This window comes from Loxodonta africana, chromosome 1 (assembly GCF_030014295.1).
Source record: "Loxodonta africana isolate mLoxAfr1 chromosome 1, mLoxAfr1.hap2, whole genome shotgun sequence".
In the NCBI taxonomy this organism is placed as follows: Eukaryota; Metazoa; Chordata; class Mammalia; order Proboscidea; family Elephantidae; genus Loxodonta; species Loxodonta africana.
Window position 1 is genome coordinate 28146910 of NC_087342.1, and position 15086 is coordinate 28161995.

Here is a 15086-nt window from a genome sequence, read left to right on the forward strand (position 1 = left end):
ACGTTGTTTAGAATTCACTATTCTTGGTCATGTTAAGGAAAGAGCACCCAACTCCTAATTCATAAAATATTTTAAATAAGGAATGGCTGAACACTGACTCAACCTATTTCAGCTGGCATAAACAAATGATTTTGCAAGGGTTTTTTCCTTGCATCACATGACAAAGAGCCTCAGTGCAATCCTCAGAATCTGTCTGCATGAATGATGAGACATTTCATCATAATTCCTTTTAACAACCAGACTTGCTGTCATATGGCAAAGTTAATGACTCATTTTACAAAGATGGGTTTTTCCACTCTTAGTATATATAGGGAAACCCTGGTGGTATAGTGGTTAAAAGCTACAGCTGCCAATCAAAGGGTTGGCTGTTTGAATCTACCAGGCGCTCCTTGGAAACCTTATGGGGCAGTTCTGCTCTGCCCGTTAGGGTCACTATGAGTTGGAATCGACTCAACAGCAACAGGTTTTTTGTAGTACATACAGGATCACTGACTTTAGGGCTACTGGTTGTGTAAATACCCTATCTCCCAGTGTTTGGAAACTTGAAAGAAAAAAAAGGACCAGAGAAATTGGGGTTCATTTTTTCTGCAAGCATGGGATTTGGGGCCAGGCAGCTCTGGGCAGCAGCCCTTTTGCTTACAAGTTACCAGCTAATTAGCTTCTCTGAGCTCTAGTTTTCTTACCTAATAATTGGGCCAATAGTATTTAGTTTACTATTGTAAGGATTAAACAAAACAACATATTTCAAGAAGATGCTTTAAATTGGCAATTTATAGACATTATTGTTATAATTTTTTTTTTTTTTAATTGTGTGTCTGATGCATGGAAACCCTGGTGGCATAGTGGTCAAAAGTTTGGCTGCTAACCAAAAGGTCGGCAGTTTGAATCCATCAGGCACTCCTTGGAAACCCTATGGGGCAGTTCTACTCTGTCCTATAGGGTTGCTATGAGTTGGAATCAACCCGACAGCAGTGGGTTTGGTTTTGGGTTTGGTCTGATGCATAATAAATGATATAGATTTACCAGTGAAAGAATAATAACTGTAAAGAATTCAATAGAAATAGAAATTCTCTGCTCACAAGGGATTTCCCACCTCAGAGATTATTTATTAAATATAAATGAAGCACGGGCTCTAGGTTTCATCACATGTGGACCTAACGACTTCGCTCTTTTACCCCATTACCAAGTATTCTTCCTCACTAGGCCTCAGCCTGGTCCCTGAGCACAGGCCCAGAGTACTTCCCAACACTGTGCCGTCTCAGAAGGCAAATAACAGAAATCAACTCAAGCTAGCTTAAGTCAAAAGACAAAATTGCACAAAAATTCAGGAATTGCTGCCTCAGGGGATGCAGAGGCAGGGGTGCAGCTGGGTCTCAAGAAGGACTGAAACCAGAAAGAGGAAAGCTTTCAGTAACCCAGAAAGTTCATTCTACATTTATGCCTACCTCTTCCTCTATCTCTATGTCTGAATTCCAGCTCTGCTTCTCTCTGAGCCTGCTTCTTTCTCCACAGCTCCACAGCTGGGCCTTCTTTCTCCTAGTCTGCAGTGCCAAAGGTGGCCGCCCATGTGTCTTGAATCTGTATGTTCAAATAATTCAGATTCCACACAGGACTCTGATGGGTCCAGTTTAGATCAAGTTCTTGCCCTGGTCCAATCAGTAGTCTCTAGGAGAGAGGGGCTGGATTGGACCTCATGGCTACCCAAAGGGCGAGATCGGGGGTGGTCACCATGAAGAGTAGGGTGAGCAGTCCCTGAGAAGGGGAAATGGCAGAACATCCAGCAGGCGTCCACCACACCCCAGCACAGACTGACTCTTAATCTGCTCACAGACCTAATTCTGTCTAAAAATTGCAACTTCAGATTAAACCTTAACCTTGGCCAAGGAAATCCATTTGCAACTATTTTGTAAACCACATACATAACTACTAAAGTGAAGAAGTCTGCATCCTCATTGTTTCACTTTTGTTGTTGTTGTTAGGTGCCATCAAGTCAGTTCTGGCTCATAGCGACTCTGTGTACAACAGAACAAACACTGCCTGGTCCTGCGCCATCCTCACAATCCTCGTTATGTTTGAGTGCATTGTTGCTGCCATTATGTCGCTCCTTCTTGCTGAGGGTCTTCTTTTTTGCTGACCATCCACTTTACCAAGCATGATGTCCTTCTCCAGGGACTGATAATATGTCCAAAGTATGTGAGATAAAGTCTTGCCATCCTCGCTTCTAAGGAGCATTCGGGCTGTACTTCCTCCAAGACAGCTTTGTTAGTTGTTCTGGCAGTCCATGGTATATTCAACATTCTTCGCCAACACCATAACTCGAGGGCATCGATTCTTCTTCCGTCTTCCTTATTCATTGCCCAGCTTTCATGTGCATATGAGGCAACTGAAAACACCATGGTTTGAGTCAGGCGCACCTTAGTCCTCAAAGTGACATCTTTGCTTTTTAGCACTTTTAAGAGGTCATTTGCAGCAGATTTGCCCAACGCAATGCGTTGTTTGATTGTTTCACTTGCTTTTGGAAAAATGTAATTTTTACATAGTGAATTTGGTTCAAAATTGTGTTTACTTTCTGTAACATACCTGAGTGGACACTAAAAAGATCAGAGAGGAAAAAAACTTATTTCCAATCGTTCTTAAAAACCTAGATACTTCCAAACATTACTAAGTAGAATACTGCATAAATAACATTTCTGAATTTGAGCCTAAGTATTTCTGCTTTGATCCCTGTGGTTGGGTCATATTGACAGCTCCAGCCTCTGGCACAATATGTGACTTATTCTTATCTATCACTCCAGGCACAGGAAATATCAGAGACTGGGTTAAAATTAAGGTAGTACTTGGTCCCAGCCTCCCTTGGTCAAAGAATTTAGGGTCTTCTCTGTGTTCCCTCTCCAACAATAGTCTATCTCAAACCTGCACTTGTTTTCTTTGGTCCCCATCTACTTCAGGATAAATTTATGCCTTCTTGGGGCTCCTACCATCCCCCAAGCCCCTTCTTTTTTCCCTTTATCAGAAGTATCATGGGATGTAAGCTATCTGGTGCAGCCAATTACAGACTACTTCTCTCACTGATTACAACGAAAAAACTCTGAAAAATGCAAAAAACAAATACCTAAGGACTCTGAAAATTAAATAAAAACAGACAGATTAAAAACTGTAGTTAAAACTTGCATAACACCCCACAGACGGGGCATTTCGTTGGAAAGGAGGTCCTTCTTTTTCTCCTGGATTTGATCTGAGGGCAAGCTGAGTCCTGGATTGTGCAGCAGGCATTGTCAGCAAAATCTCCTAGAAAATCACTTCTTGCTAGCCAGAAGACCAGGAAAAGGGACCCTCTGCACAATAGAGGGAGTTCCTGGGTGGTACCTGGGAGCCAGAGTGTGTAGAAAAAAATGTCAGAGAAGAAAGAGCTGGAAAAGGGAATCCTTTAATTCTTATGTAATTCTTCACAAGTCCCAGATTCAACTCTGAGTTTCACACATGCAAAACAGCCTCCCCCCCAAGCCAAAAAAGAACGTTAAAAAGGGCTTCAAAAACTGAACTACCATATAAAGCACTGGCTAAATTTTTTTTAAGTGCCAGGCTAAACTCTGAGTGGCACATGTGTCAGGTAGACCCAACAGTACAGCAAAGCCTTTGAGAACTGAACTGACATTGGAATCATCACCCACAGAAGGTGAGAGAGAACTTGTAGTCTGAGACTAAACAGGTTAATTGTCTGCTAAAACAAATAGAAAGCAATCAACAATCTCCAGAGGATTTTAACAGAACTCAGAATCTCACAACATAATATTCAAAATGTCCAGGATATAATCCAAAATTACTCTATGTACAAAGAAAAAGGAAAATCTAGCCAATACTCAGGAGAGAAGATGATTAACAGATGCCAACCCTGATATGACCCAAATTGGAATGATTAGAAATAGACATTAAAGCACCTGTTATAACTGGAAGTAGTCCCTGGATAGTGCAAACAGTTAATGCACTTGCTTCCTAACCAAAAGGTTGGTAGTTCAAATCAATCAAAAGGTGCCTTGAAAGAAAGGCCTGGTATTCTACTTCCAAAAAATTTGCCATTGAAAACCCTATGGAGCATAGTTCTACTCTGACACACATGAGATCACCATAAGTCAGAACCAACTCAACGACAACTGATCCAAGTTCCTGGATGTTGCAAACATTTAATATGCTCACCTGCTAACTAAAAAGCTGAAAGTTTGAATCCACTCAGAGGTGCCTCAGAAGAAAGATCTAGTGATCTACTTCTGAAAAACCAGCCATTGAGATCCCTATGGAGCATAGTTCTCTCTGACACACATTGGTTAGTCATGAGTTAGGGCTGACTTGATGGGAACTGGTACTATAACTTGAAAAAAAGGTGAACATTCTTGAAATAAATTTAAGGATAAAAGTTTACAGTAGAGAAATAGAAATTATACAAAAGATACAAATGAAAAATTTTGAATTGGAAACTATAATATCTGAAATTAATAATTCACTGGATGGGCTCAATAGAAGAATGGAGATGACCAAGCAAAAGGTCAGTGAAATTGACAATAGATCAATAGAAATTATACAATATGAAGAGTAATAATAAAATATTTGAAAAACTAACAAAACCTCAGGACTTGATGATCTAATATTCATCTCATTGGAGTGTCAGAAAAGAAAAAAAATATTGGTTCAGAAAATATATTTGAATAAATATGGCAGAAAATTTCCCAAATTTGGTGAAAGACATATATTTAAGGAATTAAGAAGCTCAGCGAACTGCAAAAAGTTTAAACTCAAAGAAAACCACATCTAGGTACATCATAATTAAACTATTCAAAACCAAAAATAAAGAAAAAAATCTTGAAAGCAGTCAGAGAAAAGCAATACATTGCACATAACAAAAAATTAAGCCAAACTCATTGCCATTGAGTAGATTCTGACTCATGGCAACCATATAGGATAGAATAGAACTGCCCAATAGGGTTTCTATGGAATGGATGGTGGATTTGAACTCCCAGCTTTCTGGTTAGCAGCCCAGCTCTTAGCCACTATGCCACCAGGGCACATAGGAGAAAACTAGTCTGAATAACTGCAGGTTTCTCACCAGAAACCGTGGAGACCAGAAGACAGGGAAACAGCATCTTTAAAGTGTTGAAAGGGAGGGGAAAAAATTAAAAACAACTGTCAACTCAGAATTCTATATCCAGCAAAAATATTGTTCAGGAATGCAGGCAAAATAAAGACCTTTTCAGATGAAGGAAAGCTAAGAGAAGTCAGCATCTGCAGACCTTCTGTATAAGAAATGCTAAAGTTGTTCATCTGGATAAAGGAAACCATGCCAGAGGGAAACATGGAACTTCAAGACTGAAGTAAGTGCAAGATAAATGGCAAACAACTGAAAAAAGAGTATTTTTCTCCTCTTAAATTCTTTAAAATATGTATGACTGTTGAAAGCAAAAATTCTATCATCTGGGGTGTTTTAGGAAACTGTGGTGGCGTAGTGGTTAAGTGCTACAGCTGCTAAGCAAAAGGTCAGCAGTTCGAATCTGCCAGGCGCTCCTTGGAAACTCTACAGGGCAGTTCTACCCTGTCCTATAGGGTCGCTATGAGTCGGAATCGACTCGATGGCAGTGGGTTTTGTTTTGGTTTGGGGTGTTTTAACATCTGTAGATATAATACACATGACAACTACAACCAAAAAGGAGGGGGATAAAGGACCTATATGGTTATAAGGCTTCTATGTTTTACTTGAAGTAGTAAAGCATTAACTCTAAGTAGGCTGTGAAAAGTTTATATATATATATATACACACACACACACCAAAAAACCCAAATCTGTTGATACTGAGTCAATTTCAACTCATAACAACCCTATAAGACAGAGTAGAACTGCCCCATAGGGTTTCCAAGGAGCAACTGGTGAATTCCAACTGCAGAGTTTTGGTTAGCAGCTGACTTCTTAACCGCTGCACCATCAGGGCTCCAGGTATACACAGTGAGAGAATAATCCCTGGAACAACTCTAAAAAATAACACAAACAGCTATAGCCAAAAAGCCAACACCTAAATTAAAATTACAGTTTACAAAACAGTCAAATAATCCAAAAAGACGGTAGAACAGAGAACAAAGAGGGAAACAAAAAAACAAGAAAATTGTAGCCTTAAGTCAAACCACAAAACAATTATAGCCCATTAATCCAATGTCATCTAATTGATTCTGACTCATAGTGACCCTGTAGGACAGCATAGAACTGTCCCCCTTGGGTTTCCAAGGCTGTAATCTTTAAGGAAGCAGACTACCACATCTTTCTCCTGCAGAGCAGCTGGTGGATTTGAACCACCAAGTTTTGGTTATCAGCCAAGTGCTTTAACCACTGCACCACCAGGGCGCCTCAATAACAATTACAGTAAATATAAATTGTCTAAACACACCAAGTAAAAGACAGAGATTTTCAGATTTGATAAAAACAAGATCCAACTACTTGCAGTCTATAAGAAACAGACTTTAAATTTAATATACATTTACATTTAAGGTAAAATAATAAAAAAAACACAAGCAAAAGAAAGCTGAAATGGCTTCTATATTTATCGAAGACAAAGTAGACTTCAGAACAAGAAAAATTACCAGAGATAGAGAGGGACATTCTAAGAAAATCTAAAACTAAATGTGTTTATACATAACAAAGCTCCAAAATACATGAAGCAAAAAGTGACAGAACTGGAAGAGGAAAAAGACAAATTTACAACTATACCTGAAGATGCTATGGAACAACTACTCCTAAAATCTGAACCAGTTTCTCTCAGGAAGTGTTATGTGGATTGGCATTCTTTGTGCCTCTGGCTCCACAAGGAAATGACCCTGCCCCAGTGACACCATGTCCAGTGCTATTTGAGTACCCTGTACTCACTTGACGCTGTGAGCATAGCCATATACTTGCTGCTTGTTGAAATTCTGTAGTTGTTGTTGGGTGCCTTCAAGTAGATTTTTGACTCATAGTGATCCCATGTGACAGAATGGAACTGCCTTGTAGGGTTTTCTAGGATGTAATCTTTGCAAAAGCAGATCACCAGGTTTTTCAAGGAACCATTGGGTGGATTTGAGCTGCCAACTTTTTGGTGAGCAGCCAAGTGCTTAACTGTTGGGCCGCTAGGGCTCCATGTTAAAATTTTACAGGAAATCAATAGTAATTTTCTAGCAATGTCTGTCTGAGGAACTCAATAAAGCTTCAATGTAGCATTAAGAGTCTCCTGTAAACAACTGTTTTTGCACCCATCATCTATTCTCCCACTTCTCATATCAGTGTCCAGGTTTTGCTTTCAGGAAAATACTCCTTTCCTAGTTTGAGCCATAACTAACTTAAGTCAGTAAGTGTAGTCCACACCCCTGACTTCAGTGATTAGTCAGAGATGGACACACAACCCAGTCAGTGCTAATGAGATGCAAGGACAAATTTGCTGGGGCTTCTGGGAAAGAAAGTTTTCTCTTTCCTCTCTAGGAACCATCAAAAAAGAGTATGTCTGTTTTGGTGTGAGGGTATGAGCACTGGGCAGACTGCAGTCTTTTTGATATCATGAGAGGAGCCTGGAACTATCCTGGGTAGAGCCTGAAGGTGAAGCCTACATTGCAGAAAGCAGAGTGGAAGAACAAACAGAAAGCGGTCATTGATGATATTTTTTGAGCTTCTGATTTCAGCCTTACCTAAAGACAGAATAATTTCTGTTACACAAATGAGGAAATTTTTCCTTTTTAGAATTTTTTTTGCTTAAGTTAGTTGTAGTTGGGTTTTCTGTCATTTGTAATATAAGGTTTATTCTCACCTTTTCCCTTCCTTCTAAGCCCCATGTCTTTCTTCTTCAAAAATGGAAACTGCTCATGGAACACTGGGTTTTGATTTATAGGGATTAAGGGTAAGTGTTGCACAACCAATTAATGTAATTGATGTAGATAAGTTGTACACGTGTTAAAAGTTAAATAGGCAAATATTGTGTGATAGATGTATTTGCAACAACAATAAAAAAGAGCAGTTGCTGAGACTACTTATGTACAACGAAACACCTCATGGCATTTGGTTCCTTGGCTCCTTGGACACCCCGTTTAATTGGCCTAGTTTCAAGTTTTTGTGCTTATGTTCTATCTCCTAGTTTGTTGTGTCATGCCTGGGGCCTTAAAAGCTTGCAAGCAGCCATTCAAGGTGTAACAATTGGTCACTATTTGCCTGGAGACACAGAGGAAGAAGGAGATTCAGGAATAGAAGGAGGAAATGGAATGCATGGCTACTTGCCTCCATGAACAACTGCCTTTTTGCCATGAGGCCTGAACTGGATGGTGCCTGGCTGCCATTACTGAACATTTTCATCAAAGGGTCTATAGAAGGATCTTGATCAAAAGGGGGGAAATGCAGAAGACATTTTCAAATTCCCATAGAATCCAGACTTTCTGGAGGTATTGAGGCTAGATGAACTCCTGAAACTATTGCCCTGAGATAATCTTTCAACCTTAAACCAAAAAATATCTCCTGAAGTCTTCTTTAAACCAAACAATAGTCTAGCTTAAAGAATTTCTGCCTTAAGCGGTGTGTTCTTTTAAGAACTACGTATATGGGATCAAACTGACAACAGCAACTCAAAAGATTAGATAGGAAACTTGGGGAGTGAGTTTATGTTAACGGGGAGGAACAATTCAGAAAAGGAGGGTGAGAATGGTCGCACAACTTGAAGAATGTAATCAATGTCACTGAATTGTATATGTAGAAACTGTTGAATTGGTGTATGTTCTGCTGTGTACATTCTCAACAACAAGAGAATAAAATAAATTATTTTTAAAAATGGAAACAAAAGCCACATGAAATAAATGCTTTACTTTTAATGTTCAATAGTATCTTCATTTGTAGGAAATGATGATACATAAGCATTTCAAAAGGCAAAGCTTTTGATATGTAGAATTCAAAGTCATTTAATGAGTAGCAATTCACATAGAAAAGGGGATATCCAGAATTTAAAACTGTAAACAAATAATGGATTTTCCGTTTCTATATTTACACAGAATGCTATTAAACTCCCCTTTGCCAAAACCAGAGTATCATGTGCAAAACTGCCTCCTGAGAGAATATGTAACACCATCAACAACTTATAACTCTTACAGAACAATAAATTCGGGGGAGCCCAGATCTTCCCAGACCCTGTCCGTACTCAGGGAAAGAATGACTTCCAAATTTCTTCTTGGGTTTGCATTTCAGGCTCAGGTTACCTCATTGATGGAAAAATCTTTAAGTATTCTTGAAAGCACAGCTGTCTCTAACCTCACTAGAAAAGATTTAAGCTGTTGCATGGAATCAAAGATTGTGTGTCTAAATACCACGAGTTCCTAAAATGAAAACGTTTCTGTGGATAAGGGTTGGTTGTATAGAAAGACTGAAATGGAGTTAATTCTGGGTAGATATAGGAGTTAAGAGATTTCTCTTCACCAAGCATTTATCATGGTCCTGCAAGGGGATTCTGAGGTGAAAGAACACAGTCCTTACCCAACAGCTGTTCCCAGCATGGTAGGAGAAAGGTCTTATATACCCAGGACTCTCATTCAGGGTAAAACGTGGAATGGCACAAAAGGCAGTGTGCAAAGGAAGGTTTGGAGGAAAGAGATACCACATCAGAGAAACTTCTGGACCAGGCGGCCTTGAGGGACAGGGCCGATTTCAGCATATGGAGATGGAGATAGATTTCCAGGCCAGAGGGAAGAGCATGAGGAAAGACACAGAGAAGAGAAAGTACAGAGCAGTTCAGGGAACACTGAGAAATCTAGCTGAGATGGGACCTCATAGAACCATCTTCTCTGAAGAAGGTCTACTATGGGGAAGGCTTAAGCCCTGATGAAGGCAAATTCAGAGGCCCACCATGTACACTTAAAAAAGGGCAGAGTCTAGCGGAAAAGGTCCGGGGCCCTGGGTTTGATGTCCAGCCCTGTCTTATGATACCTGTGTGATCTTAGACATTCACTTCACATTCTCGGCCTCAGAACTACAGCCATAAAAGCCAAAGAATAATATCTGCCCTGCCTAGCTCATAGATTTGGTATGAACATCAAGAGAGACAATGAGCATAAGGTAATGCTGTAAAATACGGCCTTTGGTCAGTTACTATCTTGTCATGTATGAGAAACTCCTTAGTAAATACTAAAAAAAAAAAAAAAAAAAAACAGACCCAGTGCCGTCAAGTCCTTTTATTGCCACTACATAATAAGATCCTTGATACCAAGGATCATGTCTTCTTCAGGACTGAAAACATAGTATATGATTAAAAAAAAAAAAAAAGGTACTTGAAGAACGAGTACATAAATGAATGAGTAAATGAATGAATAATGTTTAGAGCCCTACGACTACATAGTAAAATCAATCTACCTACGCTGAAAACCTGCTAGCTGTCCTCTGATTGACTTTTGGGTTGTTTGGTCTGGTGGAGGCTCTGAGGTAATGGTGATCAGTTGGTGTCATGGTAGAGAAGGAAGCCCATGAAGGTGGAGTCATTGACATTATCAGCATAGAGCCCATTATTCTGTTCTCCATCTGCAAACACCTGGAGCCAGACTTGGTCGCCCACCTCCAGATGCAGTAGCACAGAGCCAGAGGCCTGGTCCACGTTTTTTTCCTGGTACTGGTCATAGGTGAAGAGCACAGCCTTGTCCTTCTTGAAGAGGCTGACCTTCACATCCTTCATGTAGACTGTGATGTGGTAGGAGAAGAAATACACCCCAGGGATGTTGCAGTGGAATTTGCCAGTGGAGCCATCATAGTGGTTTTGCTGATTGTAGAAGATCTTGGTAAAGCGAATGGGAACATTGGGGACAGTGACCCGGGCTTCCAATCCCACGCTGAATGCTGAGCGGTATGAATAAGCAGCTTCTCCAGGCTCTCCTTTTCTACCTGGGGTTCCTGGGAAGCCCCGGGGACCTTCAACCCCAGTCACTCCAGTCTCACCAGTGTCACCCTTAGGGCCAATAAGACCTAGAGACGAGAAGACCTCAGTGACCACAAGGAACAAAACTCCTAGGCTGGCTCCAGTCTAAAGCACTGTCCCTGTGACCCCCACCTGCAAAATGCTTGGCTTACAGAGAAAGGGACCAATGGATGCTCCCAAAAGGGGAGGGATGCCACCTCCTCTTTCCACAACCACCTCAGAATAGCCCAGCAGGCTCCCGTAAGCTCATTTCTAACCTTATCTTCTATATGGCTCCACAATGGACCCTCCACCCTGCCAGCCCTTTACTTTTGCTCTTCCATTCCCTCTGTCTGGAATGTGCTCACTCCTTTACTCTGCCTAGCTCAAACCCTGCTTCTTCCTTGAAGCCTTCATTATTACACAGGTCAGTACTAAGTGCACCTTCTCTTGGTTCCATACTTTGGGCATTTGCTTACATTCAGTTTGACATATTTGGAGTGAACATTTTTGTAGCAGCCTCTGACAGTCTTGGGCGTTTGACTTATCTCTTAACTAGATCAAGCGTTCTCCTAGAGCAGGACTGTATCCTGCAGGAGGTATACAGTAAGTGTGGTTGGATTCCATTGAAGGAAAAATCTAAGAATTAAGTGGAAAGGAAGCAGAATGGGAATATGAACAAATTGGCAATAGGGATATGAATGGGGATGGGAAAGGGTTGGGCAAGGAGATGCGGATAGAGCAGAGTCAAAGGGTACTTAGTTATAGAGGTTCCCCCCAGTTTCTCCACTGGAAGAACCCAGGACCCACTTTAGATCATTTATGGGTCATATAAAAAAGCTTTGCTTCTTCCGTGTCTGGGAAAGAAAGCAGTGCCCATATGCAGCAGCGGAAGCCCTCCTCTACCCAGGAGCCTGGTCTGTGATGGAGGAAGCCAAAGACCTAGTCCTTACCTGGATCTCCTTTCTCACCCTTCTCCCCAGGGGTGCCATCTCTGCCATCACGGCCTGGAGTCCCATTGTGGCCAGGATGCCCTGGGATGCCTGCCATCCAACCTGCACAGCGCTCCTTGGGTGGGGAAAGCAGGACCCCAGGCCCTTCGGTCGCCAGATTCTCACCATTATTGGGCAGGGCTAGTAGCAGCAGAACAGCTCGCAGTAACAGCATCCTGAGCTCTGGAATTTACACCTACAGGGTCAGCCACGGAGAGGTAGACGAGAGGCAGACCCACACAACACGCCCAGTCAAGACCTAAGCAGGACTCCGTCCATTCAGCAGAGTCCTTGCCTCAGAACTGCTCTCTCAAGATGCACCTCTTCCAGGAAGACTTTTATTTTAGCCCACTTTGATCTCTTTCTGCCCTGACTTTTGCAATATTTAGTATTGCTCCCTGTGCATAATCTCTTCTCCTCAGCAGAACTGTGAGTTCAGGAAGGGCAGGGGTGAAACTCCTCCATTTCCTCATATCATATCTGAGCACAGGACCAGGAGTGGGGAAAGTGCCAAGAGTCAACTTGCCAAGAATCCGTCCCTTGAGTTTTCCAGGAATGAGACCCAGATTGCTCCATTCAATTCTAGACAACCTTTCTCCATAACTCCCCTCTTTTTCTTTTCTCCCTCCCTTTCTCTCATTTTCTGGCTCTATTCCTCCTTCTTTCCCTCCCGTTCTCTTTCTTCCTCTTCCCCTCTCGTGGGTCACATGTTTGACCATTTGGCAGCATACATACATACACATACATACACACACTCATACACACTCACATTGAGTTACACAGACAAGCACAGGCACACTGCTTCATAAGAATATCCACTGACCCTTTGTTTGGACCACCCTTAGTTTTCCCTACGCAGCCTTTGGGACACTGTTTGGATGTCACCTCTTTCAGGAAGCTCTATCCTCCCACCCCCATTTGAGTTGGTTGTTCCTATTCTGTACTTTCCAAGTGCCCTCGTTTATCTTAATTACAGCACTTCTTGCACTTTACTGTAATTTCCAATCTGCTTGCCCTTCTCTGCAGCTAAACTAAGGAGCATCTCGAGGCAATGCCTAACACATTACCAGTACCATTGCCATCAAGCCGATTCCGACTCATGGCGACCCCATGTGTGTCAGAGTAGAAAACCATAGGGTTTTCAATGGCTAATTTTTCGGAAGTGGATCACCAGGCCTTTCTTCCAAGGTGTCTTGAACCTCCAACCTTTTGGTAAGCAGCTAAGTGTGTTAACCGTCTACACCATCCAGGGACTCCAACAGCCAGACTAGGGGCTAAATAAATATTTGTATAATGAAAAAAAGGAAAAGCAAGAGAGGGCCAGAGTGAAAGAGAAAGGAACAAAAAAGGAAGAGGGAAGGAAGGAGGGAGGGTGGAGTGTATTTGAAATACATATTCTGGGAGCCAAGCAAAGAGCTCAAGTAGCACAGATGGCCCCGACTCCCTGTCTTAGGAGTTTCCCTTCACATCCCCTTCCCAGAAGAGGGTCCTCTATAGGTCATAGGGACTCTGTTCCCTACCCAGGTCTGCCTCTGTATGGCTGGATGACCTTAGGCTACCACATCTGATGGCCTGGGTCTTAGTCTCCCCATCCCTCTCTCAGCAGGAAGGTGGGAGAAACCAGGCATAGAAGGAAATGGCTCATAGGATTCTGGACTGGAGGTATCACCAAAACTGCCTGTGGAGTTTGAAAGGTGTTTAATCCAAAGAATTTTATTCTAAACAAAACACAGCCCATATGTAATTTTTTTTTTTTTTTTTTTTTACCCTAAAGAGTCACTAAAGAGTCACTATTTTCCATCAATTTGCTTGTCTCCTCTAGATTACATCAAGTCTTCAGAGCTGGATTTGACTTCAGGGTACAGCTTCTTCTGTGAGGGATGCAGGAAAGACCCTGACTGGCAATCTTACCCCCAAAGACATGCATGATACCTGCTTAGAATCCCACTCCTCTGCCCCATTACCTGGGGTTCTATACTGCCCTCTCCGTGTGACACTACCAACTCATCTTTCATATTCATTATATATATACACACACATATGACTGTGTGTGTATACTCATTACAAACAGTAATATAAGCACTTTGGAAACTACAGGGGGAAAAAGTCCCCAATTCCAAGAATTTTCCTGTTTATTTTTTAAACATAGTAAAAATTATACCTTCCATAAAAAATTTACTTCCCTATTTTTGCCTTGTCATTTTCTAGTTTTTAGAGCCACCATTTTAAATGTCTGTGTGATCATCCATCAAGTGGACACAGCCAAAAGACACTTGACCATTTCCATTCTGTTGGACTTTTCATGTATTTCCATTTTAAAACATTGAATGATCTGTGACAAACATCCTTAGGTATATAGCTGTTCCCAAAATTGGGGATCATTGCTTTATGTTCCTAGAAGTCACTGGGCCAAAAGGTATGAGCATTTTTAAGGCTCTTGATACATATTGCCAAACTGCAATGTTACACTGTTGCCTAGTGGTATGTCAGTGTGTGTCAGAGGGCCTATCTTAACTACCTCCACCAGCTTTGCGTATTATCATAAAAAAAATTTTTTTGCTAGTTTTGTGAGCAAAAGAAATAGTCCCTCATTGCTGTAGTGCGTACTACTTGATAATTAGTGAGTTAGACATTTATTAAAGCCTAGTTTGCTAACATAATTTCCTCATTAGTGCTTTCTCTGTTACTGCTCTGTCACTTTTCCTAATTAGGAATCCTGTTTTTTGTTAAATCAATTTGAATAAGCTCTTTATATTAGCATGGTGTCATGTATGCTGTGACTACTTCCTCTAGTCTGCAGTTTATCCTTTTGTCTATCCTAATTTTTAGGTGTATAGGAGTTTTAGTTTGTCTGTAGTCAACTCTGTGGTATCTTTTCTTTGCTTCTAAGCATTAAGCAGTCCTGATCCATGCTACAGCTTGGTAACTCTTTTCTTCTATCTTTTCTGTGGTTTGCTATATTTTGAAATTTGCTCTCTAATTTCTGATTTTGTGCGTGTGTGTGTAATCCGTAATCTACAGTTCTTAAATGACTTTCCCGTTTTCAGACCAGCTTTATAAATACCTCTAATTAATCTTTTTCTTCCCTATTGATTTGATGCATCATTTATCAAATGCCAAGTTCTAATATGATCTGATATGCAAAGTAGGAATTGAGAATGAGACTGGCAGGC

At 41.2% G+C, this 15086-nt stretch overlaps 1 protein-coding gene across 2 annotated transcripts in view; it reads right to left on the bottom strand.

Moving 5' to 3' along the window:
* Positions 1–10193: 10193 nt before the first annotated feature.
* The window catches only part of ADIPOQ (adiponectin, C1Q and collagen domain containing), a 35048-nt gene continuing 30155 nt past the window's right edge, over positions 10194–15086 (bottom strand). The window contains exons 1-2 of one of the 2 annotated variants that reach the window (XM_003412909.4): positions 11875–13198; positions 10194–10989 (exon numbers count right to left, since the gene is read on the bottom strand). In XM_003412909.4, the coding sequence (XP_003412957.1) occupies positions 10466–10989; positions 11875–12088 (738 nt within the window). In that variant the 5' untranslated portion in view covers positions 12089–13198 and the 3' untranslated portion in view covers positions 10194–10465. Of the gene's footprint in view, positions 10990–11874; positions 13199–15086 lie in introns of those variants that run through there. The other variant, XM_064276171.1, reaches the window with a different exon arrangement.